This window comes from Anomaloglossus baeobatrachus, chromosome 2, assembly GCF_048569485.1.
Source record: "Anomaloglossus baeobatrachus isolate aAnoBae1 chromosome 2, aAnoBae1.hap1, whole genome shotgun sequence".
Classification (NCBI taxonomy): Eukaryota; Metazoa; Chordata; class Amphibia; order Anura; family Aromobatidae; genus Anomaloglossus; species Anomaloglossus baeobatrachus.
In genome coordinates, this window is record NC_134354.1 from 101,923,060 (window position 1) to 101,950,416 (window position 27,357).

Genomic DNA, 27,357 nt, shown 5'->3' on the forward strand with positions numbered 1-27,357 from the left:
TTTTAAATCAAATCTATTGACTGGAGGGCTCAAAAACGCAAAAAGAATTGACATGCTGCCTTGTCCTCATCTTGAAAAATGCAACCAAGATGCGGCCAACAAAAGATGCCCAGTGTGGACAGCAAAATCAAAATCTCATACACTATGCTGGGAGAAGGAAATGCTTGCATTTTGGTGCATCTTTGTGACCTCAAAAACGCAACAAAAACGCAGCAAAAGATGACCTGTGTGAACTTAGCCTTACACATTGTTGCACGGTTAGAGACACTTTTATTACTTTTGCCACTTGCTTTGATTTTTTGTATCTGATTTGCATCAACTACATTGCTCTGTATATGTATGGTAATGACTTCCTATTTGTTGTGTTGGATTATATTAATAACTAGCTGCAGTACCCGACGTTGCCCGGTATAGTAATGTCTGTCTGCCTCGTTCCCCGCCTGCCTCGTTCCCCGCCTGCCTCGTTCCCCGCCTGCCTCGTTCCCCGCCTGCCTCGTTCCCCGCCTGCCTCGTTCCCCGCCTGCCTCGTTCCCCGCCTGCCTCGTTCCCCGTCTGCCTCGAAGAATTCTCTTTTCCCTGAAGAAGGAGACGGCTTATGTCTCTGAAACGCGTTGGATGCTGTAATAAAAAGAGATTTTTCATTTAACCTACATCCTGACAACAGTGGTTTCTTAGCGCGGCTAAAACCCGATTCTCATATATATATGTGCATATATATATTTTTCTACTCTTTCCCAGTCTGTCGCTGTATCTTTCCCTGTCTCTTTACTTGTCTGTCTCTTTCCCTGTCTCTTTACTTGTCTGTCTCTTTCCCTTACTGTCTCTTTCCCTGTCTGCCTGTCTCTTTCCCTGTCTGTCTGTGTCTGTCTGCCTCTGTTTTTGACTGTCTGTCTCTCTTTCTCTGTCTCTTTCCCTTTCTGTCCCTCTCGATCCTTCTCCCCACCGACATCGTATTACCTCACACATAAGCTTTTCATACTAACAGTTTATTTTGTTCCTTTAGCAACCAATCACAGCTGCTATTAATAACCTAATAGCTCGCTACTCCATTGACTTTAATGGAGGCAGGTTTTTTGTATAGTAACTGTAAAGCACGGGGTTACATTTTCCTGTTAAAACATAGTCTACAACACTCCCTTGGTTCACATGAGGCGTCTGTGCAAAATTTCGTGATTGTAGATCCGATGGTGCGGATTCCTTTAGCGGACATACACACACACACGCACATGCATACATATATACATACATACACTACGCTTTATATATTAGATATGTAATAAAATGTGTCACATTACATTTGAATGGATACTGTCATACTATAGCTTCTTCTTTATTGAAACATCACATACACAAAATTAAAAACGTGTATACCCATGATGTGGACCACATAGGTCCCTGCCTTACGCGGTTAAGAGAAACTCCTTACTCATAAGCATGCTGATGAGTAAGGAGTTTCTCCGAAATGCATAAGACGGGGACCTATGTGGTCCACATCATGGGTATACACATGTTTTTAATTTTGTGTATGATTTTTCAAAAAAGAAGGAGCTATGATTTTTTAAGGGTTTTTGGTGCTGGACTTTCTTTTTTCCTGCTTTATATGGTCGCTAAGTCTAGTGCATGTGTTGCGGGTGGGGACCGCTGCCGCCTTCTGGGGCCGCTCGGATACGGGTTCGCTGCTGCGGCTCGAGTGGTGACTGGACCCGGGCTCGCACGGCCGTCTGTCCTCACAACTGTTGGAAGGGGATATTTACAGGGGATTTGATGTGTCGGTGACGCCACCCGTGGGTTGCGGTGAGGGATGGTGACACCGCCGCTGCCTGGTGATGGGGCGTCTCTCTGGGCTTCTGGAGAACAAGGCCTGAAACCTCGTCCTCTGCTGGTTGATTAACAAGGGGCATGCAACCTTCCTCGTCCTATGAACGGCCTCCGGACCGGATTCCCGCTGTTGGCACTGGCGGGCTACAACCCTGCCCCGATCCACTTTAGGTCTCCCGCGACTGGATCTCCGTCACCTGTGGCCCTGTTCACTGTCTGCCACCTAGCCGGGTAGTCCAGGGGCCCCTACCCCTGACTCCACTTCACTTCAACTGTCAGCTGTCAACTCCTGTGTCTTCTGACTCAGACTGTTCTCTACTCATTCCTCCACTGTTCACTGTCAAAACTCATCTACTGTGTTCCCGCCCCCGATACCTCAGGACCCCTAGGTGGGCGTTCTCATCCGCCTGATCCCGCCCACTGGTGTGCCCTTATTATCATGAAGGGGTGGCTAGGCTTTAACCCCTTAACGACCCATGACGTACTGGGTACGTCATGGATCGTGTGCCTGTAAGCCCCGCCCCCCTGCTGCCCCGGCGATCCGCGCACATATCAGCTGTTATCAACAGCTGACATGTGTGCCTGCTAGCCGCGGGTGGAATCGCTTCCACCCGCGGCCATTAACCCCTTACATTTCGCTGCCAAAATCTGGCAGCGATATGTATATGGACGCCGCCATGACAGTCACTTACCCCGCCCCCACCGGAAGTCACGTGACATGATCACGTGACTTTCGGCGGTTGCCATGGTAGCACAGGGTCATGTGATGACGCTTGTAGCTAACATGACTCACTTCCTCTTAATGTCGGAATACAGCCGGCATTGAAAGTGAAGCAGCAAATCTGCAATTCTCAGCTCTGTAGCTGAGATCCGCAGATAGTGCAAAGCGATCGGATTGCTGATCGCTATAGCCCCCTAGGGGGACTAGTAAAATAAAAAAAAAAGTTTTAAAAAATTAAAAAAAAACAACAAAAACCTAAAAGTTCAAATCACCCCCCTTTCACCCCATTGAAAATTAAAGGGTTAAAAAAATATAAAATACACACATATTTGGTATCGCCACGTTCAGAAATGCCCGATCTATCAAAATATAAAATCAATGAATCTGATCAGTAAACGGCGTAGCGGCAAAAAAATTCCAAACGCCAAAATTACGTTTTTTGGTCGCCGCAAATTTTGCGCAAAATGCAATAACAGGCGATCAAAACGTAGCATCTGCGCAAAAATGGTACCGTTAAAAACGTCAGGTCGAGACGCAAAAAATAAGCCATCACTGAGCCTCAGATCCTGAAAAATGAGAACGCTACGGGTTTTGGAAAATGGCGCAAAACGTGTGCCACGTTTTTTGGACAAGCTTGTGAATTTTTTTTAACCCCTTAGATTCAAGTAAACCTATACATGTTTGGTGTCTACAAACTCGCACCGACCTGAGGCATCACATAGATACCTCAGTTTTACCATATAGTGAACACAGTGAATAAAATATCCCAAAAACTATTGAACGATCACACTTTTTTTGCAATTTTTCCGCACTTGGAATTTTTTTGCTGTTTTCCAGTACACTATATGGTAAAACTTATGGTTTCATTTAAAAGTACAACTCGTCCCGCAAAAAACAAGCCCACATATGGCAAGATTGATGGAAAAATAAAAAAGTTACGCCTCTCGGAAGAAGGGGAGCAAAAAACAAAAATGCAAAAACGGAAAGTTCCTGGGGGCTGAAGGGGTTAATGGCTGTGTGTTGTACCTGAGTGTGGGCTTTTGGTGGTATCAAGGAGGGTGAACTGCTTTTGTGACTACCTGGTTTTGCCAGGGCGTCACACATGCACCTGTGGGTCTGCAGGAATTGACAGTGAACTTCCTCTACCTCTTTTTTTTCTCTTTATTCAACTGTGATACTATATTTCCACTGTATGTTACATGCAGGCACAAAAAGCCTGCATACCCTGTAAATTGTGAGGAACGGTATATTTGTAAAGTGAGTTAACTTTACTGGAAAGCCCCTTCAAATTGAATAAGAAATGATCACAGCATTGGCTTCATTATACAGGAAGGGACATGGGCAACTAGAACAGAGTGGGAGGCATGAGGCCAACAGAAAATGAATTGTTATCATAAAGATAAAGCACTTGACAGCAAATAAAAAAAAAAGCCTCTTTCCCTATTTAGTAGTCACATTTTTTCTCTCACACTGATAATCAACTCTAAAATCCAGTTCAAATCTTACTTCAGATTTGTCTTCAATTAGAAGTGAAATATCAGGTGCTGTCTATAAAAGTGTATGGAGTGGGGAGGAAGAGAAGTTGGAAGAGTACACAAAGAGACTGTATCTTCTAGGGAGTACAGAGAAAGCTGATACAAAAATGCACGATATATATGGTATATGTTGGCCAGAAACTGTATTATTACTCATGTTCATGTACATATATATTACAGCTTTTTAGAGATGAGCAAACTGCTTTGTGCAACTCCTGTCCTGCGTCCAGGACAGTGCTGTCTGTTCATGGAAAGGAGCTGTGTGAATTTCCTTGCCCTCTGGGATCATAGGCTTGGCTTATGATTAGCTGGGATGGCGAGATGCCACCTGTGTGCTACACAGATGACATCACATCCGTCAGGCCAGCAAATAAAAAGCCACACTGGGGATCTTGGAAGCTCAGGAAATCCATGCACAACTAGGACTAGAGTCATTGGCGGATTATAACAAGAGCAATCTGGGCTACTGCCCAGAACCTCTACCTCCAGGGGAACCCATCACCAGATTGTCCTTCACCTCCCTCCTGTTCCCCCGCTGCAGATCTCTGTGCAAGAAACCTACTTGTAAATACGCTGCTGGCAGTACAGAACAGCAACGCCAGCAGCGGGGTGCTCCAGTCACTGCATAATGACATCATCAACTGACACCAGCATGTACGCATCAGCATCAAGAAGTGGAGCCCCGGGAAAATGGAAGGGATGTGAGTATGTTTATGAGTTGTTTTTTAAAATTTGTATGGCATATGTGTGGGCCCATACTGTATACAGTAGGCTATGTGAGAGGTCATGCTGTATATAGGGGCTATATGGGTTGGGGGCTCATGTTTTTAGGGGGTCTGTGTGTGGGCCCAAACTGTTTATAGGGGTTATGGGTGGGGCTTATACTGTAATAATGGGCTATGTGGGGGCTTTTGCTGTATATACAAGGCTATGTATAGGCTCATGCTGTATGTAGGAGGCTATGTGGAGGCTCATACTGTATAAAGGGGACTGTGTGGAGGCTCTGTCATGGTTGTGTCCCTGCTGTTTTTGCTGTTTTGAATTAGTGACAGCCTTAGGACTGGAGCCTCCCATCTCCATCTAAACAAAGTTTCCTTTCCTATGGTGTCTCATAAGTTGATTTCCGTTTTAGTTGCCAGCAGCTCATAGCAGCGCAAGTTAGCTGTAGCTGCTTTGAGCCCAAGCCCATTTAGGTTTAAATACTGTAGCTTTCCCAGCAGTCCTTGCTGTTAGAATTCAGTTCTACACTGGCCAGCCTGGTGGAAGGAGCTGCTGAGGAATTGTCCTGTGGCCATCCATCTGTTACTTTACAGTCTGTCTGCTGCTTTGAAGTTTGGTGTTTGTATCCTTCTCTTTATTCCACAGTCTGTCTTTCCTTTTCCTCCATATTTATTAGTGTAGTGGCGAGCCTAGTGAACTCGTCAGCCTATTCACTAGGCAGGGTGAGTTTAGGACTAACTGAGGGTCCAAGGTATCCTGCTCGCCGACAGGTTGAAAGAACCTGTATAGGGACACTAGGGAGCTCAGGAGTCAGCTTGAGGTGAGTTCAGCTCACCCCTCTCCCTAGCAGTAGGGACCTCCGTTGTATCGTGAGCCTGGTGTTCCTCCCCCTTTTTGTTGGTGGCATTTTCTTTTTCGCTCCTAATTGGGAGACCCAGACAGTGGGTGTATAGCTACTGCCTCTGGAGGCCGCACAAAGAACTACACTTAAAAGTGTAAGGCCCCTCCCCTTCTGGCTATACACCCTCCCGTAGGAGTACAGATTCCTCAGTTTTAGCTTTGTGCGCAAGGAGGTCAGACACGCACGCATAGCTCCATTGTTTTTAGTCAGCAGCAGCTGCTGACTATGTCGGATGGAAGAAAAGAGGACACATATAGTGTCCCCAGCATGCTCCCTTCTCACCCCACTTATGTCGGAGGTGTTTGTAAGGTTGAGGTACCCATTGCGGGTACGGCGGCAGGAGCCCACATGCTGATTCCTTCCCCATCCCTTTTTACAGGGCTCTGGGTGAAGTGGGATTTACCGGTCTCCAGGCACAGAGACCGTGCTCCATCTACAGCCCCTGGAGAAGATGCTGGATGGAGCGGAGTACATCAGGGACATGGCCCTGCATCCTCAAGGTACTCTGTGTCCCCGTGTATCTGGCGCTCACACCGCAGCATGCTGGGTGTTGTAGTGCGCCGGGGGACATCAGCGCTGCGGCGCCTGTGCCATGGCCTCATTCAGCTTTGCTGAAGCAGGCACATTTATGGGAATAGGACGCGCCGGCCGCTGGGACTGCGGCGCGGCTGGCACTTGTAGTGCGCCGGGGACTTCAGCGCGGCCTGCGCTTTTACGGCGGCCGCGCTGATAACTACAGTCCCCGGCTTTTGCGGCCTGCTTCCTTTCGTTCCCGCCCCCACACCTGCCAGTCAGGAGAGGGGCGGGACGCTGCCCACGTCCAGAACTCGGTCGCGCCGGCCGCTCGAACAGCGGCGCGGCTGGCACTTGCGGTGCGCCGGGGACTTCAGCGCGGCCCGCGCTTTTACGGCGGCCGCGCTGATAACTCGAGTCCCCGGCTTTTGCGGCCTGCTTGCGTTCGTTCCCGCCCACAGACCTGCCAGTCAGGAGAGGGGCGGGACGCTGGCCAGGGCATCAGCGCTGAGGGCTGGAGTCGTTTTTACATACTCCAGCCCTCACAGTCAGCACAGAGGGGACACTGTTCCCGCACTTTTGTTTGGGAACTCCCACGGACCGCCCCTCTCCACAGTAGCCGGCAGCCATTCTTGCAGACACGCTGAGCTGCAGAGGGGAGCCGGGGAGACCCAGACAAGGCATTCAGCAGCCTCTTACCCGCTGTTCAGCGGGCGGTAAGCAGCCCTCAGGGCTCACCCCCTCTTGTGCTCGTAGTATTCTTAGTATTTTGTTGCTACAAATACTTTGTATTGCATAGCGCTGGTCGCCCTTTGGCTATAGACTCTCTCACATGCAGAGAGCCAGCAGCATGTCGCCCGTAAAACGCAAGGGTGCCAAGGCACAGACATTGTATGCTTCCTGCACCGCATGTGGGACTTTTCTACCGGCAGGCTCCACGGACCCCCATTGTGTGCAGTGCTCGGCCCCTGCGGCGCTTGCACAGTCGGGACCTCTGCTGGACGTGTCCCAGGGTGTACCACCTGTGAATGCTGTCCAGGTGACAGGAACTGAGTTTGCAGCTTTTGCTGACAGAATGTCTCTCACTATGTCACAAATTCTTGACACATTGCGAGCTAGGCCTGTACTTCAGACCACGGACACTGTGCATGTATTGCCCCCTGGTCCCCCTCAGCTCCTAGCTCCGGGACGGGCATCTACACCTCAGGGTGAAGACTCTGACTCGGACGATGGCCCCGGGCAGCCTAAGCGGGCTCGTTATGACGGGCCTTCACATTCATCTCAATGGTCTGGATCCCAGCGGGATGAATCTATGGGTGATGAGGCGGACTTAACTGATCAGGATTCTGATCCTGGGACCGCTCTCAATCTAGATACACCAGATGGTGACGCAATAGTTAATGATCTTATATTTAACATCAATAAGATGTTGAATATTTCCCCACCAGCTCCTCCTGTAGAGGAGTCAGCTTCGCAGCACGAGAGAATCCATTTCAGATACCCTAAGCGTACATTAAGCACTTTTCTGGACCACGCTGACTTCAGAGACGCAATCCAGAAACCCCACGCTTATCCTGAAAGGCGTTTTCCTAAACGACTTAAAGATACACGCTACCCTTTTCCCTCTGAAGTGGTCAAGGGTTGGACCCAGTGTCCAAAAGTGGATCCTCCAATTTCCAGGCTTGCAGCCAGATCCTTGGTTGCTGTTGAAGATGGAGCGGCACTTAAAGATGCCACTGACAGGCAGATGGAGCTCTGGCTGAAATCCATCTATGAAGCGATTGGAGCGTCATTAGCGCCTTCTTTTGCGGCCGTATGGGCACTCCAAGCTATCACGGCCGGGCTTGCGCGAGTCGACTCTGTCACACGTGCATTTGCCCCGCAGGTAGCACCATTGACCTCGCAAATGGCGGCATTCGCGTCGTACGCGATTAATGCTGTTCTTGACGCTACAAGCCGCACGGCAGTGGCGTCAGCCAACTCAGTTGTTTTGCGTAGGGCTCTGTGGTTGAGACATTGGAAAGCAGACACTCATTCCAAGAAGTGCTTAACCAATTTGCCTTTTTCTCGTGACCGATTGTTTGGAGAGCGTTTGGATGAAATCATCAAACACTCCAAGGGTAAGGACTCTTCCTTACCGCAACACAGACAAAACAAGCCCCAACAGAGGAGGGGTCAGTCTGGTTATCGGTCCTTTCGAGGACAGGGCAGGTCCCAATTCGCCTCGTCAAAAAAGACTCAAAAGGACCAGAGACGTTCAAATTCTTGGAGGTCTCAGTCACGCCCAAAAAGACCAGCCGGAGGAACCGTTGCCAAAACGACGTCCTCCTGACTTGCGGTCTCCGATGCCCACACCCGCGGTCGGTGGGAGGCTGTCCCACTTTGGCGACATTTGGCTAGCAAATGTCAAAGACCGTTGGGTGAGAGATATTCTATCTCACGGGTACAGGATAGAGTTCGGTTCTCGTCCGCCAACTCGTTTCTTCAGAACTTCTCCACCACCAGACCGAGCCGATGCTCTGTTGCAGGCGGTGGCCGCTCTCAAGGCGGAAGGAGTGGTGACCTCCGTCCCTCTTCAGGAACAGGGTCACGGTTTTTACTCCAATCTGTTTGTGGTCCCAAAAAAGGACGGATCGTATCGTCCCGTCCTGGATCTGAAGTTGCTCAACAGACACGTAAAAGTCAGGAGGTTCCGGATGGAATCCCTACGCTCCGTCATAGCCTCAATGTCTCAGGGAGATTTTCTAGCATCAATAGACATCAAAGATGCGTATCTCCACGTGCCGATTGCACCAGAGCATCAGCGTTTCCTACGTTTCGTCATACACGACGAGCACCTACAGTTCGTAGCGTTACCCTTCGGTCTGGCAACAGCCCCCCGGGTCTTCACCAAAGTCATGGCAGCAGTAGTAGCTGTTCTGCACTCGCAGGGTCACTCGGTCATCCCGTACCTAGACGACCTGCTTATAAAGGCATCCTCTCAAGAAGCATGCCAACACAGTCTGAAGGTGGCGCTAGACACTCTCCAGACTTTCGGGTGGATTATCAACTTTCCAAAGTCTCATCTAACCCCGACCCAATCTCTGACTTATCTTGGCATGGAGTTTCATACTCTATCAGCGATAGTGAGGCTTCCACTGGACAAGCAGTGCTCGCTACGGACCGGAGTGCAATCTCTCCTTCAGAGCCAGTCGCACTCACTGAGGCGCCTCATGCATTTCCTAGGAAAGATGGTAGCAGCAATGGAGGCAGTCCCGTTCGCGCAGTTTCATCTGCGCCCTCTACAATGGGACATTCTACGCCAATGGGATGGGAAATCGACGTCCCTCGACAGGACTGTCTCCCTCTCTCAGACTGCCAAGGATTCTCTACGTTGGTGGCTTCTCCCCAACTCATTGTCACAGGGAAAGTCGTTCCTTCCCCCGTCCTGGGCAGTGGTCACGACAGATGCGAGCCTATCAGGGTGGGGAGCGGTGTTTCTCCACCACAGGGCTCAGGGGACGTGGACTCAGGAAGAGTCCACCTTGCAGATCAATGTTCTGGAAATCAGAGCAATCTACCTTGCCCTGCGAGCCTTCCAACAATGGCTGGAAGGCAAGCAGATTCGGATTCAGTCGGACAATTCCACGGCGGTGGCGTACATCAACCACCAAGGGGGAACACGCAGTCGCCAAGCTTTTCAAGAAGTCCAGCGGATTTTGACGTGGGTGGAAAGCAGAGCGTCCACCATATCTGCAGTTCACATCCCAGGCGTGGAAAACTGGGAAGCAGACTTTCTCAGTCGCCAGGGCATGGACGCAGGAGAATGGTCCCTTCACCCGGACGTGTTTCAACAGATCTGTTGCCGCTGGGGGTCGCCGGACGTCGATCTGATGGCGTCACGGCACAACAACAAGGTCCCAGTTTTCATGGCACGGTCTCACGATCACCGAGCGCTGGCGGCAGACGCCTTGGTTCAGGATTGGTCGCAATTCCGACTCCCCTATGTGTTCCCACCTCTAGCATTGTTACCCAGAGTTCTCCGGAAAATCAAGTCCGACTGCCAGCGAGCCATACTCGTCGCTCCAAATTGGCCAAGAAGGTCGTGGTACCCGGATCTGTGGCATCTCACGGTAGGCCAACCGTGGGCACTACCAGACCGTCCAGATCTGCTGTCTCAAGGGCCGTTTTTCCATCTGAATTCTGCGGCCCTGAACCTGACTGTGTGGCCATTGAGTCCTGGATCCTAGCGGCCTCAGGTTTATCTCAGGGAGTTGTTGCCACAATGAGACAGGCTAGAAAACCATCCTCAGCTAAGATCTATCACAGGACGTGGAAGATATTCTTAGCGTGGTGCTTGGCTCAAGGGTTTTCTCCCTGGCCATTTGCATTGCCAATTTTTCTTTCCTTCCTGCAGTCTGGGTTGGAAAAAGGTTTGTCCCTTAGCTCGCTTAAGGGTCAAGTCTCCGCGTTATCCGTATTCTTTCAGAAGCGCTTGGCACAGCTTTCTAAAGTACGCACGTTTCTCCAAGGAGTTTGTCATATCGTTCCTCCTTACAGACGGCCATTGGAACCCTGGGATCTGAACAAGGTTCTCCTTGCTCTTCAAAAGCCGCCTTTCGAGCCTTTGAAAGAGGTTCCCCTTTCTCGGCTTTCACAAAAGGTAGTTTTTCTTGTAGCGGTCACGTCTCTTCGAAGAGTGTCCGAGCTGGCGGCGTTATCTTGCAAATCTCCCTTCCTGGTATTTCACCAAGACAAGGTGGTACTGCGTCCAATTCCAGAGTTTTCTCCCAAGGTGGTTTCTTCCTTTCATCTCAATCAGGATATCACTTTGCCATCTTTGTGTCCGCATCCAGTTCACCAATTTGAAAAGGGTTTACATCTGTTGGACCTGGTGAGAGCACTCAGGATTTACATTTCTCGCACGGCGCCTCTACGCCGTTCGGATGCGCTCTTTGTCCTAGTCGCTGGTCAGCATAAGGGATCGCAAGCTTCCAAATCCACCCTGGCGCGGTGGATCAAGGAACCAATTCTTCACACATACCGTTCTGCTGGGCTTCAGATTCCATCTGGACTGAAGGCCCATTCTACCAGAGCCGTTGGTGCGTCCTGGGCGTTGAGGCATCAGGCTACGGCTCAGCAAGTGTGCCAGGCGGCTACCTGGTCGAGTCTGCACACGTTTACCAAACACTATCAAGTGCATACCTACGCTTCGGCAGACGCCAGCCTAGGTAGACAGGTCCTTCAGGCGGCGGTGGCCCACCTGTAGGAAGAGGCTGTATGACAGCCCGTTCATGTGGTATCTTTTTACCCACCCAGGGACTGCTTTTGGACGTCCCACTGTCTGGGTCTCCCAATTAGGAGCGAAAAAGAAGAAGGGAATTTTGTTTACTTACCGTAAATTCCTTTTCTTCTAGCTCCAATTGGGAGACCCAGCACCCGCCCTATCTGTTTTTAGGGTTTCGTTTTTTCGGGTGCACATGTTGTTCACGTTGTTTCTTAAGTTCTCCGATCTAGTTATCGGATTGAATTTGTTTTTGAAACTGTTATTGGCTTTCCTCCTTCTTGCTTTGGTACTAAAACTGAGGAATCTGTACTCCTACGGGAGGGTGTATAGCCAGAAGGGGAGGGGCCTTACACTTTTAAGTGTAGTTCTTTGTGCGGCCTCCAGAGGCAGTAGCTATACACCCACTGTCTGGGTCTCCCAATTGGAGCTAGAAGAAAAGGAATTTACGGTAAGTAAACAAAATTCCCTTCTTTGTAGTGTGTCAGACACCCGTTGGTATGAGCACATGTGTCACATGTTACATACAGACATCTACTCCGTACGTGACAGGCTCATTCTGTATATAGGGGGCTATGCGGAGGCTCACGCTGTATACAGGAGACTATGTGGGCACTCATACTATATATAGGAGGCTATGTGGGGGTTCATGATGTATATAGGAGGCCATGTGTGGGGCTCATGCTGTAATGTCGGGGTGTCAGCATGCTTAATTCTGCTCAATTTAAGTCATTATATTAATATAAAATAATTTTTATTAATTTGTTAATATTAATATTTAGCATAATAAATTTCAGCCTTATAGTGCTGTACATAAGGGAAAAAAATGCCTTTCTCATTTTATGTCAGCTAATGGGCACATCACACTATCATGATTATGATCTATCACATGATCTATAAAGGGGATCATGTGACATGTCCCATGATACATCGGGCTGGGTTCGAGGTTGCATGAAGCAATCTGCTCATGTCTACAGCTTATTATAAAAAGTCACCTGAAATGATAGTTACTCCATAATAGCAGGTCTGCTCAAATGTAAATCTATTTCACCCTAATTTACAGATGATGTTCTAATACTCTACAAACCTTTCTCCTTTCCGACCCTCATTTGACATTGGATGTGTTCCCGGTTTACTGTTTGTCAGAGCTTCCCAGATTGTTACCTATAAAGTCAATGAAAAGAAATGATTAGATTGATGTCCTTCAGATGTATCTCAATGATAGTAAAGTCAAAGTAGACATTTCTGATGTACAGCTGCAATCATCTGCATAGCATACAGTTAAATAACAAAAGGCTGTGGCCATTACAATGGAGAATTTGGGGGTTTTACTACCGTGTTTCCCGGAAAATAAGACCTTCCCCCGAAAATAAGCCCTAGTGTGATTTTACAGGATATCTGGAATATAATTAAAATATAAGTCCTACTCCAAAAATAAGTCCTAGTTATAGTAAGGGCATTAAAGGGAGTCAAACTGTGGAATTTCTCAGGGCCCCCACACTCTTAAGGACCCTAGCAGTTATATTCCAAGGTTAAGATTGTTTAAGGACCTTTGATTACATTATGTCACATGACTGTAAATTCATCAAAGGTCTCCTAATTGCATGAGTCTAAAAGAACTAAACAAGAGACAGGCTATCATGCAGGGAGAAGAGAGAGCAAACTGGGCAATTTCATATGGCCCCCATTCTCCCAGGGGCCCCAGCGTTTATATCCTGATGTAATACTGCTTCAGGACCTTTATGACTTCACGTCAATTGACTAGGCTGTCACGAAAAGGTAATCTAATTACAGTCTAAGGCTGAAGAGGAGAAAGTCAGGTATGTATGTGCTGTTTGTGAGTGTGTGTGTGTGTGTGTGTGTGTGTGTGTGTGTATATATATGTGCTGTGTGTGTGTGTGTGTGCTGTGTGTGTGTGTGTGTGTGTGTGTGTGTGTGTGTGTGTGTGTGTGTGTGTGTGTGTGTATGTGCTGTCTGTATGTGCTGTGTGTGTGCCGTATGTATGTGCTGTTTGTGTATGTGCTGTTTGTGTATGTGCTGTGTGTGTATGTGCTGCGTGTATGTGCTGTCTGTATGTGCTGTGTGTGTGTGTGTATGTGCTGTGTGTATGTGCTGTGTTTGTATGTGCTGTGTGTGTATGTGCGCTGTGTGTCTGTGTGTGTTTATGTGCTGTGTGCATGTGTGCTGAGTGTGTGTACTGTGTGTGTGTGTGTGTGTGTGTGTGTGTGCTGAGTGTGTGTGCTGTGTGCATGTGATGTGTGTGTGTGTGCTGTATGTGTGAGTGCAGTGTGTGTGTTTGGAGAGTTATGTTGATGCTCCAGAATAGGATATGACTATATTTGAATAAATGTTGTTTGGTTTTTTTTGTTCAAGAATTAATTACATCCCCTGAAAATAAGCCCTAGGCCATATTTTGGCGCAAAAAAATATGAAATCCTGTTTTCTTTTCTGAAAAATGTATGTACAAAGAAATTATTGTGTTTAAAGGCAAATACAGTGAAGCCTATATGAGGTAAAATGAAATCATTTTATGCATTTTATGCAGTATGGCAAATACTAAACCTATGAGCAAAACTGTAGCGTGTAATTGTGAACGATGAGCTGGGATACATGACCTCTTCTTACCTGGTCATATTCGCTACCAGCTTCCAGCAAACTCTGCTGGATAGCAAACTGCAGCAGGTCATCCTCTTCCTCCCGCATACTCTCACGGTAACTTCCCACCATACTGTAACCTCGAGGAGCTTCAAACAACGACTGGTCCATCTCGCAGCCACGTCCAGAAGCTAAACGTTCACAAATATAATATTATACAGGTCAGAAACAACTTATTATAACTTATGCTAAGTAACCATTAAAATATCTCATTCCCAAAGAGCTCACAACAAAAAAGCACCATTACAATGGCAGCCAATTCTGTATGTGTATTCAGGCAAAGCAGTGAAGGTGGAGGCCTGGTGGAGCCATCTGAAATGTTGGTGGATCATGCTACCTACCTATCTAGAATCTATGGGTGACATGAGGCATAGCTAATGGTCATCCTCTCTCTAGTCACCCCTACCCAGGACCTCCTTTGCCCCCAGTGCTGAGGTCTGACACATACTGTTGGAGTCCCTCTGTCCCGTCTCCCCCTGCTGTGGCATCATACTTATAGAGCTGGTGCTGCTAACGCTGCAGGAGTCGCTGCTTGGGGAGGGGGCCTCGCTGCTGGGACTTTGACGAAGGGATGATACTGGCTCATCACATCCATTTAGGTTTCCGAAAGTGATGCGTGCATTCAAAATGTGAAAAATGGGAATTTCTGGAAAAAAGATAAAATAATATAAAAGAACAGCATATCAACAATGTAACAAAGTCATTTGCATCTGTAATCAGATATAATGAAATACAACCTGTGCATAATTTTTGGCAATCAAATTATATTAGCAAAATTACATTTTTCAATGATAAAGATTTTAAGTTAAAGGGGATGTCCACTGCTGATTAATTACATAAAGATATTATCTAGCCTTAGGTAACAAGTTTGCGGTCCCTTTATGTGTCACTTTATGTCACTGCAGACTTGTGAATCCTCACATCACGCATACTGCACGCCGTGAGGATTCTCTAGCGCCCAAAGTGGGCAGTTTTGGGAATAGTCGCTTGCATACTTCCGGACACATTCCGGCTAGACATGTCTGACCTGGCTTATTACACTTGGATTTAGTGAGGTCACTTCCATCTACATGGCATGTGAACAAATGTATGGAAATCACATACCTGCAATCACATGACTGCCACCCCGGACACTGGCAAATTCTCATAGCACACAGTGCGCAGATTCACAAGTCTGCAGTCACATAAAGTGAGACATAGAGTGACTGCAGACTTGTAGTCTAAGGCTGGACAACCCCTTTAAGGCTAAGGTCACACGGGAATTTGTGCAAGTCCTCACATGACACTCGGCACACACTCACAGCACAGCCAGAGCCGAGTGTCATGTGACTGTGGTCCGATCAGACCACAGCTGCAGAGGAGAGGGAGAGATTTATCTCCCCATCTCCTCAGTTGCCGGCTGATGCGAGATTCGCATTGGACTCGTGTCCACCGCTGTAATGCGAGAGCAATGAGATGTTTCTCTAACCCCCATAGACTTGAATGGGTGCAAGTGAAACAGGATCTCATTCCACCAGCAGCATGTTGCGATTGTTTTCTCGGTCCAATTAAAAAAATCGCGGACCCATAGAGTAACATTCGTCCGAGTGGAATGCGATTTTTTTATTGCATTCCACTCGCTCCGTATTACTTGCCGTCTGTGCTGACCCTTTGGGTTTCATTTAAAATAAAAACAATGGATACTCACCTCTTTCAGTCTGTACCACTAGTCCAGGCGGCACATGTAATGTTTTTGTGTCACAGGACTGCTGCAGCCAATCAGTGGTCGCTGGTTGACTGCAGCTCTTACAATTTCATCAGAGCGCTAGTCTGCCCAGATGGAATGTTGATGAACTGTTGATTGATGTATCATAGGACTATTGCAATCATTGTCAAGTGACCCGCCAGAAATAGTGGCACTGCTTCACCGTAAAAGTGCCTCTGTAGGTGAGTATCCAATCCATTGTTTTTCTTTTAAATGAAACCCTTTCACTTACATGGGGCGCTCACACTGTGCACTCGTTGCAGCCATCTGTTGTATGGTAAACCAAAGGCTATAAAAAAAGGGTTAAAAAATGTATACAGGAATAATACTCACCAATTTTGACAGGGAATCCTGGGGGTAGCCTGAGAGTGATAAAATCACGAAGTTTTGCAAAAAGTGCATTGCTTATTGCCATGAGGTCAATGATTGGTGCCACCTGTTCTGACAAAGACAACGGGTGGTCTTCACACAACCAAAGTTTGGCTTTAAACCTGAATGTGGGAAATAAAAGACAAACGTATAGATTTTAATGATAAACATAAGGGGAGCACTTAATCCATGCCTAAGCAATAATAAAAACGTACTTTTAAAGGCCAACTTTAGACATCCATGTTTCATGGTCCCAGTATGGACTGTGATGTCCAGACTGGCCATATGTCTCCTGACCAAAACTCAAAACTGCCAAGTTGCACCACCATACACCTACTTATTTTGAGACACCAGCCGTTCTCAGTTAAAAATTATCACACTACAGTCTGAAGGACCCCTGGGAACCCCCTTCATTCTACCTATCATTTTGGAAATTTAGCTCTAGTTTAATTTATTACCAAAGTCCAACACTTTAGGCTCTACTTACTTTTGAGTTTTGGTAGTAAGTTCCATGGGTCGCCCCATATCCCGTTGTCCCAATTCAAAATTAGGGTCAAAGTATTCATCTGGAGTGATGGCTGTTGGGTTTGTCTGGCTAAAAGTCTGGGTAATTAATGTTTGCTAAAATAAAAACAGAAAAAAAGAAGAGTTAAAATTATATAATTTTAACATGTTGTAGCATTTGAGCCCAAATTACTGCTGTGTATGTAAAAAATAAATTGTCTGCTATGGATTATGGGCATGTTGGCTTTAAAAATAGCAAGGTCCTGTCTTGTTTTCTGTTATGTGGTCCCTCTCCTTTATATACTGTTGCATTCAAAATAATTTATTGAATCCACCAATGAAATTGCAAAATTTCTGCTCTTTCCCATAAACCCACAAAACAAAAACAAATTAGCTCAACATAACTAATACAAATGGTTTCTCCAAATTCATCACAAAGGGCCCAATTTAACAAGTTTTTTATCACTTTTCTTTTTTGTCTTGCGGAATGTGATGCAGATTTTAGTGCCAAAGCAAAAAATGCTCTTTATTTTATTTTTTTTGGCCTTATTTGCTTGTTATAGCAAAAAGTCACACCGTTAGTTATAATGTCAAACGAAGCTTTAAGATTTGTGCTAAAATTTCTGGTGTACAAAAATTAGGGGGTGTGGAGGGGGTGGTTTATAAAATTAGGGGATGGGGAGGGGGTGGTGTAAAAAATTAGGGGGTGGTGTATAAAATTAATGGGTGGGGAGGGAAGTGGAGTAAATTTGTGCAAAATTTTAGTTAAAAAAAAAAGTTGCAAATCATGAATCAGCTGCAAGCATCTTGATTAAATAAACCATGCCAACAATGGCGAGCAGCAGAAAAAAAAGAAGGGCTGAGCAGCTTAAAGGGCTTTTACACCGATGGCCTATCCATAGGATAGGTTTTCAGCACCTGATCAATGGGGTGGGACACGTGGAATCCCCAGTGTTCAGCTGTTCCTGGTGCCAAGTGCAGCTGGATGTGCTCAGTTGAGAGCTCCCTCATCTGGCCTCAGTAGGGTATTATACATCCGCCCTATTCAAATCAATAGGAGGTGGATGTGCAATACTCAACTGTGGCCAATATGTAGTTGACGAAGCTGTCAAATTCCACTCCACAACTGAGTGTATTTGACCACTGTTACAAGAAACAACTGATCGGTTTTCTCAAGCATCGCCAACTGTGATGTCGGGGTTTGAGGAATCCTCAGATTCTTGCACGCTTTTGTGAACTGCACTGAGGGTTGTAATTAGCGCAGAGAGACACGGGCATCGATACAAAGGTTAGTTGCTCACCGGCGGGTAAGCAAGAGTTAATGTTCTGCTGGTCTTGGATGTTTAACTCCTTTAGTCACATGCTGTGGGAGAATCTGTTATATCTGCTCTACTCCTATATAGGCTGGCTGGACTGTTCAAGCCATTCCAGCTATAGCTTGTCTTTTCTTGTTTGGAAAGGTGTAATCTTTCAGATGTAATAGGTCAATGCTTCTTGGGTTGCTCTGTGCGGTTTGGTGTAGCACTTTCCTTTCTTACTGCTCCTCAGTGTAGTTTTTTGCCTTACAGACTTTCCTCCTTTTGTTCCCTTGTGTTATTCCTGTGTGAATTTGGTAATATTGTGTTTATTTTTTCCCCTGTAAGTCTTGTCTGTGTTTTCCCTTGCCCTTCTACTTCTTACTTCCCCGGGTGGGGGAAGGGGGATCAAATTAGTATTGTTTAGGAGCATAGGTATGAGACATAGGCATCCCCACCATCAGGGGTAGTCCTGGGGATAGGGATAGCCTAGGGTCCCTACAGCTTGAGGGACAGAGTATGAGCCCATAGTCTTTTGCCATACTGCAGTCACATCGTGACACATATGTCATGCTCGGATCGGGAGAAAGATGTCTGAATCAGGCCTACAAGCAGAAAATCTAGACAAAAAATAAATGTAAATGCAATGTTAAATAGGCCGAAAAAGACTACATTTAGGGTCCAATTTATAATAGCATTTGTGCATTGTTTGGTATAGTTTTTGCCTGTTTTCCATTACAGCCTCATTCATTTTTTTTTAGGAATGCTTTTTCTTAAAGTGTATTTCATGCACTCGTTAAGGTTTCCAGATGTTTTGGTGGATTTATCAATCACAACATTTTAGTACAGTATGCAACATTTTGAACTAACAAGTAGCAAAAATGTTAAAGGGGAAAATCTGTCAGCAGGATTTCACTTTTCTCCCAAACTATTTATATGCACATGTAGCTCTTTTAAAGAGAAATCCAGTAATACCTTTACATGGCCAGTTCACTCCTCCGTTAGTGAGAAATCAGCATTTGAATTGATGTGCAAATGAGGTTCAAGGGCAATTGTAGATATGAAGCCTCTGTCACTCCAGCTCTATTCCCCGCTCAGCACTGTCTCCTCATACTTGACTGACTGCCTCTATGCTGTATGACTTCGTACAAACGAATTGTCAGTCAAGCAGACGCAGCAACCACTAGGCAGGGAATAGAGCTGGAGTGACAGAGGCTTCAGATCTACCAATAGTCCTTCAGCCTCAATTTAAATGCTAATTTTTCAGTAACCGAGGAACGTACTGGCCATGTGAAGGTGTTACTGGACTTGTCTTTGACAAAGCTACATACACATATACATTGTTTGTTCTTTTTTTTATTATTTTTTTGGGGGATGAGGATAAATCCTGCTGACAAATCCATGAATCATAACTTTGAAGAAAAAAAATCCAAATATAAAAAAAAAATATAATAAACGTCAAGAAAGCACAGATGAATCAGGCCTATAATGAATTCTTCCACCCCCTGAATAGATCCCCTCCCGCAGATTGAAATCAGATGCGGTCTTAAGTAAATCTGATGTAAGTGATGAAGCCTGTGATTAGTTACATCAAGTGCTGGAGATAAAACACATCAGATACCTGCAGCAGCGCACGGCTTGTTGACTGTGATGTTTGATTGCATATTAGAACTATGGATAACTCAAGAGGGGGTTGAATACTTTTAATTTTAACTGTATATTATACAGTTAGGTCCAGAAATATTTGGACAGTGACACAATTTTCGCGAGTTGGGCTCTGCATGCCACCACATTGGATTTGAAATGAAACCTCTACAACAGAATTCAAGTGCAGATTGTAACGTTTAATTTGAAGGTTTGAACAAAAATATCTGATAGAAATTGTAGGAATTGTACACATTTCTTTACAAACACTCCACATTTTAGGAGGTCAAAAGTAATTGGACAAATAAACCAAACCCAACAAAATTTTTTTATTTTCAATATTTTGTTGCGAATCCTTTGGAGGCAATCACTGCCTTAAGTCTGGAACCCATGGACATCACCAAACGCTGGGTTTCCTCCTTCTTAATGCTTTGCCAGGCCTTTACAGCCGCAGCCTTCAGGTCTTGCTTGTTTGTGGGTCTTTCCGTCTTAAGTCTGGATTTGAGCAAGTGAAATGCATGCTCAATTGGGTTAAGATCTGGTGATTGACTTGGCCATTGCAGAATGTTCCACTTTTTTGCACTCATGAACTCCTGGGTAGCTTTGGCTGTATGCTTGGGGTCATTGTCCATCTGTACTATGAAGCGCCGTCTGATCAACTTTGCGGCATTTGGCTGAATCTGGGCTGAAAGTATATCCCGGTACACTTCAGAATTCATCCGGCTACTCTTGTCTGCTGTTATGTCATCAATAAACACAAGTGACCCAGTGCCATTGAAAGCCATGCATGCCCATGCCATCACGTTGCCTCCACCATGTTTTACAGAGGATGTGGTGTGCCTTGGATCATGTGCCGTTCCCTTTCTTCTCCAAACTATTTTCTTCCCCTCATTCTGGTACAGGTTGATCTTTGTCTCATCTGTCCATAGAATACTTTTCCAGAACTGAGCTGGCTTCATGAGGTGTTTTTCAGCAAATTTAACTCTGGCCTGTCTATTTTTGGAATTGATGAATGGTTTGCATCTAGATGTGAACCCTTTGTATTTACTTTCATGGAGTCTTCTCTTTACTGTTGACTTAGAGACAGATACACCTACTTCACTGAGAGTGTTCTGGACTTCAGTTGATGTTGTGAACGGGTTCTTCTTCACCAAAGAAAGGATGTGGCGATCATCCACCACTGTTGTCATCCGTGGACGCCCAGGCCTTTTTGAGTTCCCAAGCTCACCAGTCAATTCCTTTTTTCTCAGAATGTACCCGACTGTTGATTTTGCTACTCCAAGCATGTCTGCTATCTCTCTGATGGATTTTTTCTTTTTTTTCAGCCTCAGGAGGTTCTGCTTCACCTCAATTGAGAGTTCCTTAGACCGCATGTTGTCTGGTCACAGCAACAGCTTCCAAATGCAAAACCACACACCTGTAATCAACCCCAGACCTTTTAACTACTTCATTGATTACAGGTTAACGAGGGAGATGCCTTCAGAGTTAATTACAGCCCTTAGAGTCCCTTGTCCAATTACTTTTGGTCCCTTGAAAAAGAGGAGGCTATGCATTACAGAGCTATGATTCCTAAACCCTTTCTCCGATTTGGATGTGAAAACTCTCATATTGCAGCTGGGAGTGTGCACTTTCAGCCCATATTATATATATATAATTGTATTTCTGAACATGTTTTTGTAAACAGCTAAAATAACAAAACTTGTGTCACTGTCCAAATATTTCTGGACCTAACTGTATCTCCCTCCAGTTGTTCTTCACAAATGAATACATGGCATCATTTGCTGTTCTCTCCCAATGTCACAACTCCATATGGCAAAAAGTGTATTCAAGGCAGCTAATGTTTACAGCAATGAGCAGAATAATTGTACATGTGAGCTGCCGTCTCCGAGATGTCGGAGGTGATGTGTCATTTTTTATTGTCACTTCGGTGGCTTTTCTATTTCTTACAACTCGCTGTGAGAGAAGAGAGAGCTATATTGGCAAACACAGACATTGGCACCAGGAAGGCAATTATTTTTTTCCTATACAATTAAATAGTATTAGACGATTCACTATAGAAGTCAGTGAGCGGTGCAGCACGCTGGCACCGGATCAGAAGATGGCGGTGGAGGTCTGCCAGGAATTTCTACAATTAAATCACTCAGTGTATTATGAGAAGTAAATGGTGTTTCAATTTGGGGGGTAGAAATTCCTTGATGTGTTAATGAAAGCCAAGAGAGATAAATGAATTCTAAGGATCTTCTAGTAACTGAAGGATGCATCTATTAGAAGCACATAGATGGGTGTACACGTCCCTCTGAAATATACACCAAGCAACATTATATTCAGAATTACGCTGCTCAGGCTTTGTTCACATTACCGTTATGGTTACTTTCATGCTGAGGGTTTTTTTTGAGGCGGTGAAGAATGACAAGTTTTTCAAGTGGAAACTGATTCAGAGAATGCGTATGTGCACACAGGTAGATTCTGCCAGAAAACTACCTACTGTAAAACAGCTCCATAAAATGAGCATAAAGCAAAGAGAATCTGTCAGCAGGTTTTTGCTATGTAATCTGAGCACATCATGCTGTAGAACTTAAAAAACAACAATCATCTATGCCGCTCTGTGTGCTGTTGTTTACTTCAACCACAGGCTTTGTCACCTAGTGATTATCATTGCTGGACTACAATGTTACGCACACAGCAGTGTGGCAGCCCTCCTCTGATTGACACCTTACTGTCAATATAATCTCTATAGAGAGCCTGGTGTGATGGCACAGCTCTCTCAGCTCTGCTACATAGCTAAATTTAAAAATTCTGATTGTGTCAGACCGGCTGCAGCTAGTAATCTAAGTGATACATCATTGGATTCAGAGTCACTTTGCCTCAGTCATGCTGCTCTCAGATAAGATAGCAAAAATCTGCTGACAGATTAATTTTAATCAAAGCGATAATGCTGTGCATGTTATGTCTTATATCTCATTTTTTAACTGCTTCAGAGGTTGGGAAAACAGAAACCGTTAAAAGAAGTGACGTATCCATTCCTCAGGCAGCATCCATTAGACAATACTTTAAAGCATCGGCGGCACAGTGAAACATCTACATGCAAGAAAAGCCTTGGGAAAATGACTGTCAGCACTGTCCCGAACTGATTCCGCCTTAAAAACAAACAACCTGCAGGTGAGCAGATAAAAGACGCCATGTGCACACCGCTTTGGGGAGTTTTTGGAAGAGTTTCTTTTCCTGAAGCTGTTTTGTAAAGTTTTTGAAGCATTATAGAACAGAGTTTTTTTTCCTGAAGCAGATTTTACAACCTTTGTTTAGATCAGGATCCACCAGGAGAAGTGACTTGCATTTTTTTTTCACCAGGAGTTTTTCACAACTTTAAAGGGAATAGTGACGTGGATTGTTTGTGCGCATGCGCGGCCTCGGCTGCCTTGGGTCATGTTACTCTGTACCACGTGGTTTGCCGGTCACATGAGTCATGTGATTACGGGGAATCACGTGGGGTATGATCGTGTTATATGGAAATTCAATTGTATCCCATGGTGACTGTAGTCCGTGCGCGCACTATTGTACACTTATACTTTTCTCTCGATTTAGTCATCACGATCGTAGTGGCCTGTGCGCATGAACAGGTTCAGCATCATTTGTCCTCCGGAGCGCATCTTTTAATGCCACGTGTCTCTATGACTCACTGATTATGTGAGCGGAGATGTCACGTGGTATGTGATCGTGCTTGTCAGGAGGTCGGCTTTTAATCTAATGATTGCTGCACTGTGAGCATGCGCCGCATATTGGCCACTATACTGGTTTACCATTGGTGGATTTATTTACGTCCCAATATTCTCTGAACCCACTTACTATGTTTAAACTGCGTTGTCCTCCACTCCGGTCACGCTCCTTGAGAAAGTGAGGGCGCAAAACACGTGTTGGAGTGAGGGGCTGCGGGCAGGATACATCACCCTGTCATTAGGTAATGTTATGATCTCTATTTATGCCATATTTTATTTATGCCCTCAAACCATTGGCCTTTTTCTGTTACATAGATGACATCTTAATAATCTGGACCAAATCTGAGCAAGAGCTTCTAAAATTCCATGAAAAATTCAATGCATTTCATCCAACCATAAACTTGACATTGGACCACTCAAAAACAGAAATCAACTTCTTGGATACCACCATAAAAATTCAAAATGGCTCAATCTAGACATCAGTGTATCGGAAGCCTATTGACCGTCCCACTTACCTCAGATGGGACAGTTTCCATCCCAAACACATTAAAAAGTCCATTGTCTACAGCCAGGCCCTCAGATATAATCTGTTCCAGCCCAGTAGACAGGGATGAACACTTAGCCTTGGTTTAAAAATGTCTTTTTAAAATGGGTTATCACCCCACCTCCATTGATGATCAGAGCATTAGAGCCACAAAGACTCCTAGAAGTGAACTGCTTAAATACAAACAAAAAGAGCAAAATAGTTGAGTACCTCTGGTGGTGACCTACAACCCACAGCTTGAGGTACTGAGAAGAACATTCTACACAAGGATGACTGATTAAAAATAATATTCAAAAATCCTCCATTGCTGTGCTACAGGCAACCTCCTAATTTAAGGAGCATCATGATCTGAAGCTCAATGCCCTCAGACACACCAAGAGGAACTTATCCTTGCAATGTAAAGAGCTGCAAATCCTGCGCTCATGTAGAGACCAATGACCGGATACAGATCCCTAACACACAGAAGGACTATAAGATTCCTGGGACATTCACATGTTACTCTTTCAACGTGGTGTACTTAATCCTGGGCACTATATGTCCTATTGGGGGTCTCTATGTTAGGACAGAGACTAAGCGCAAGAATGAGATCTCACCGCCACACAATAACAGACAAAAAAACTCATTTACCCGTGGCCAAACATTTCTGTGCTCCAGGACACAACATAAACCACATGAAAGTTGTCATATTAAAAGGCAACTTCAGAGCACGGAGCCATCGAAGGGTCTGGGAACACAAATTCACCACAATGTTTAACTCGGTGGACACAGGACTCATCCTGTCAGGAGGATTTATGACTCTGAAATCTGAGGAGTCTGCTCCAGAGACTGAGGGCACAGGCCTCTGATCCTATATTGGGACAATAAAACTCTCACACCACTAATCAAAGCTAATTAAGGATTCACTTTCTAAAGGTACCGTCACACATAACGAGATCGCTAGCAAGATCGCAGCTGAGTCACGGTTTCTGTGACGCAGTAGCGATCCCGTTAGCGATCTCGTTATGTGTGACACCTACCAGCGATCAAGCCCCTGCTGTGAGATCTCTAGTCGTTGCTGAATGGTCCAGGTCATTTTCTTCAAAGGCGATGTCCTGCTGGGCAGGACACATCGCTGTGTGTGACACTGTGTGACAGGGTCACAGTGACTGCTGAGATCGTTATACAGGTCGCTACTGCGACCTGTATCATTCCTGCATCGCTGGGAAGATCTGACTGTGTGACATCTCACCTGCGACCTCTCAGCGACTTACCTGCGATCCCTATCAGGTCGCATCGTTTTCGGGATCGCTGGTAAGCCGGTGTGTGACTGGGCCTTAAGCATAGTGTTTGTTTATTTAAATGTCCTTTTACTATGTCATCCCTCTGCTCTGTTTTTTGTGTATAAATTTATGTTTCTTCAGATATTTTGTCATGCCATGCCTGAGGAAGAGACCTGAGATGTCTCGAAAGCTTGCTTCATAACATCATATGTTATTTTAGTTAGCCATTAAAAGGTATCTCAACTACAAAATTTAAATTTTGTTTCTCTCACTGAGAGCAATCAATCATGTTATTTATTGTTACACTGAAGTGAATTGACATGCACTACACTTTTTTCATCACATGAAAATGTGCACAGGTCTTTGGCAAGAAACTATTTCTATTTATTAACTGATCTACCCCATATTATTGCTATTTATTCACATCCTACTATTTATTGATTAGTATAAATATAGTGTAGTTATTTATTTATTTATAATACCATTCCACTATTTTTTACTGTTTATTACCAATGTTTGGACGTCGATGAATATGATTTATTGAGGAGGATAATTGATCAGTATGTCCAGATAAAATCTTGCTTTATGCTGTTTTTCTCAAAAAACATTTTTTTGTTAAAACATTCTCTTCAGACATTTATATCTAATTTTAGTGATGATATCGGTATCCCATGTATGATTAATTTTTGTCTGGGAGCGCTTTGGTTAAACCTGTCCGCAATCGTATATGTAAAAACTTATATGTAGCACCTTGTATTGATTCTATTAGAATTTTAATGTATATTGATAAAAGTTGTTTTTACATGTTTGACGTCACTTCACATTTTTGGCTGTTTATATACGGCTTTTGGTATAAATCTATTTTGGAGTCTGTCTATTGATTCTTTATGTGGACAATCTGTGGAAATTGTTTAAAGGGAACCTGTCAGGTCCAATATGCACTCCAGACCACGAGCAGTTCTGGGTACATACAGTCATATGAAAAAGTTTGGGCACCCTAATAATGTTAACCTTTTTTCTTTATAACAATTTGGGTTTTTGCAACAGCTATTTCAGTTTCATATATCTAATAACTGATGGACTGAGTAATATTTCTGGATTGAAATGAGGTTTATTGTACTAACAGAAAATGTGCAATCCGCATTTAAACAAAATTTGACCAGTGCAAAAGTATGGGCACCCTTAACAATTTCTTGATTTGAACACTCCTAACTACTTTTTACTGACTTACTAAAGCACTAAATTGGTTTTGTAACCTCATTGAGCTTTGAACTTCATAGGTAGGTGTATCCAATCATCAGAAAAGGTATTTAAGGTGGCCACTTGCAAGTTGTTCTCCTATTTGAATCTCCTATGAAGAGTGGCATCATGGGCTCCTCAAAAGAACGCTCAAATGATCTGAAAACAAAGATTATTCAACATAGTTGTTCAGGGGAAGGATGCAAAAAGTTGTCTCAGAGATTTAAACTGTCAGTCTCCACTGTGAGGACCATAGTAAGGAAATGGAAGAACACAGGTACAGTTCTTGTTAAGCCCAGAAGTGGCAGGCCAAGAAAATATCAGAAAGGCAGAGAAGAATGGTGAGCACAGTCAAGGACAATCCACAGACCACCTCCAAAGACCTGAAGCATCATCTTGCTGCAGATGGTGTCAATGCGCATCGGTCAACAATACAGCGCACGTTGCACAAGGAGAAGCTGTATGGGAGAGTGATGCGAAAGAAGCCATTTCTGCAAGCACGCCACAAACAGTCGCCTGAGGTATGCAAAAGCACATTTGGACAAGCCAGTTACATTTTGGAAGAAGGTCCTGTGGACTGATGAAACAAAGATTGAGATGTTTGGTCATACAAAAAGGCATATTGCATGGAGGCAAAAAAACACGGCATTCCAAGAAAAGCACTTGCCACCCACAGTAAAATTTGGTGGAGGTTCCATCATGCTTTGGGGCTGTGTGGCCAATGGCGGCACCAGGAATCTTGTTAAAGTTGAGGGTCGCATGGATTCAACTCAGTATCAGCAGGTTCTTGACAATAATGTGCAAGAATCAGTGATGAAGTTGAAGTTACGCAGGGGATGGATATTTCAGCAAGACAATGTTCCAAAACACCGCTCCAAATCTACTCAGGCATTCATGCAGAGGAACAATTACAATGTTCT

At 45.0% G+C, this 27,357-nt stretch overlaps 1 protein-coding gene across 2 annotated transcripts in view; it reads right to left on the bottom strand.

The window, feature by feature from the left end:
* ANKRD13B (ankyrin repeat domain 13B) overlaps positions 1-27,357 on the bottom strand; it is a 337,586-nt gene that overhangs the window by 3,563 nt on the left and 306,666 nt on the right. Inside the window, exons 10-14 of one of the 2 annotated variants that reach the window (XM_075335244.1) lie at positions 16,727-16,860; positions 16,204-16,361; positions 14,620-14,772; positions 14,097-14,257; positions 12,559-12,635 (exon numbers count right to left, since the gene is read on the bottom strand). In XM_075335244.1, coding sequence (XP_075191359.1) covers positions 12,559-12,635; positions 14,097-14,257; positions 14,620-14,772; positions 16,204-16,361; positions 16,727-16,860 — 683 coding nt within the window. Of the gene's footprint in view, positions 1-12,558; positions 12,636-14,096; positions 14,258-14,574; positions 14,773-16,203; positions 16,362-16,726; positions 16,861-27,357 lie in introns of both variants that reach the window. The other variant, XM_075335243.1, reaches the window with a different exon arrangement.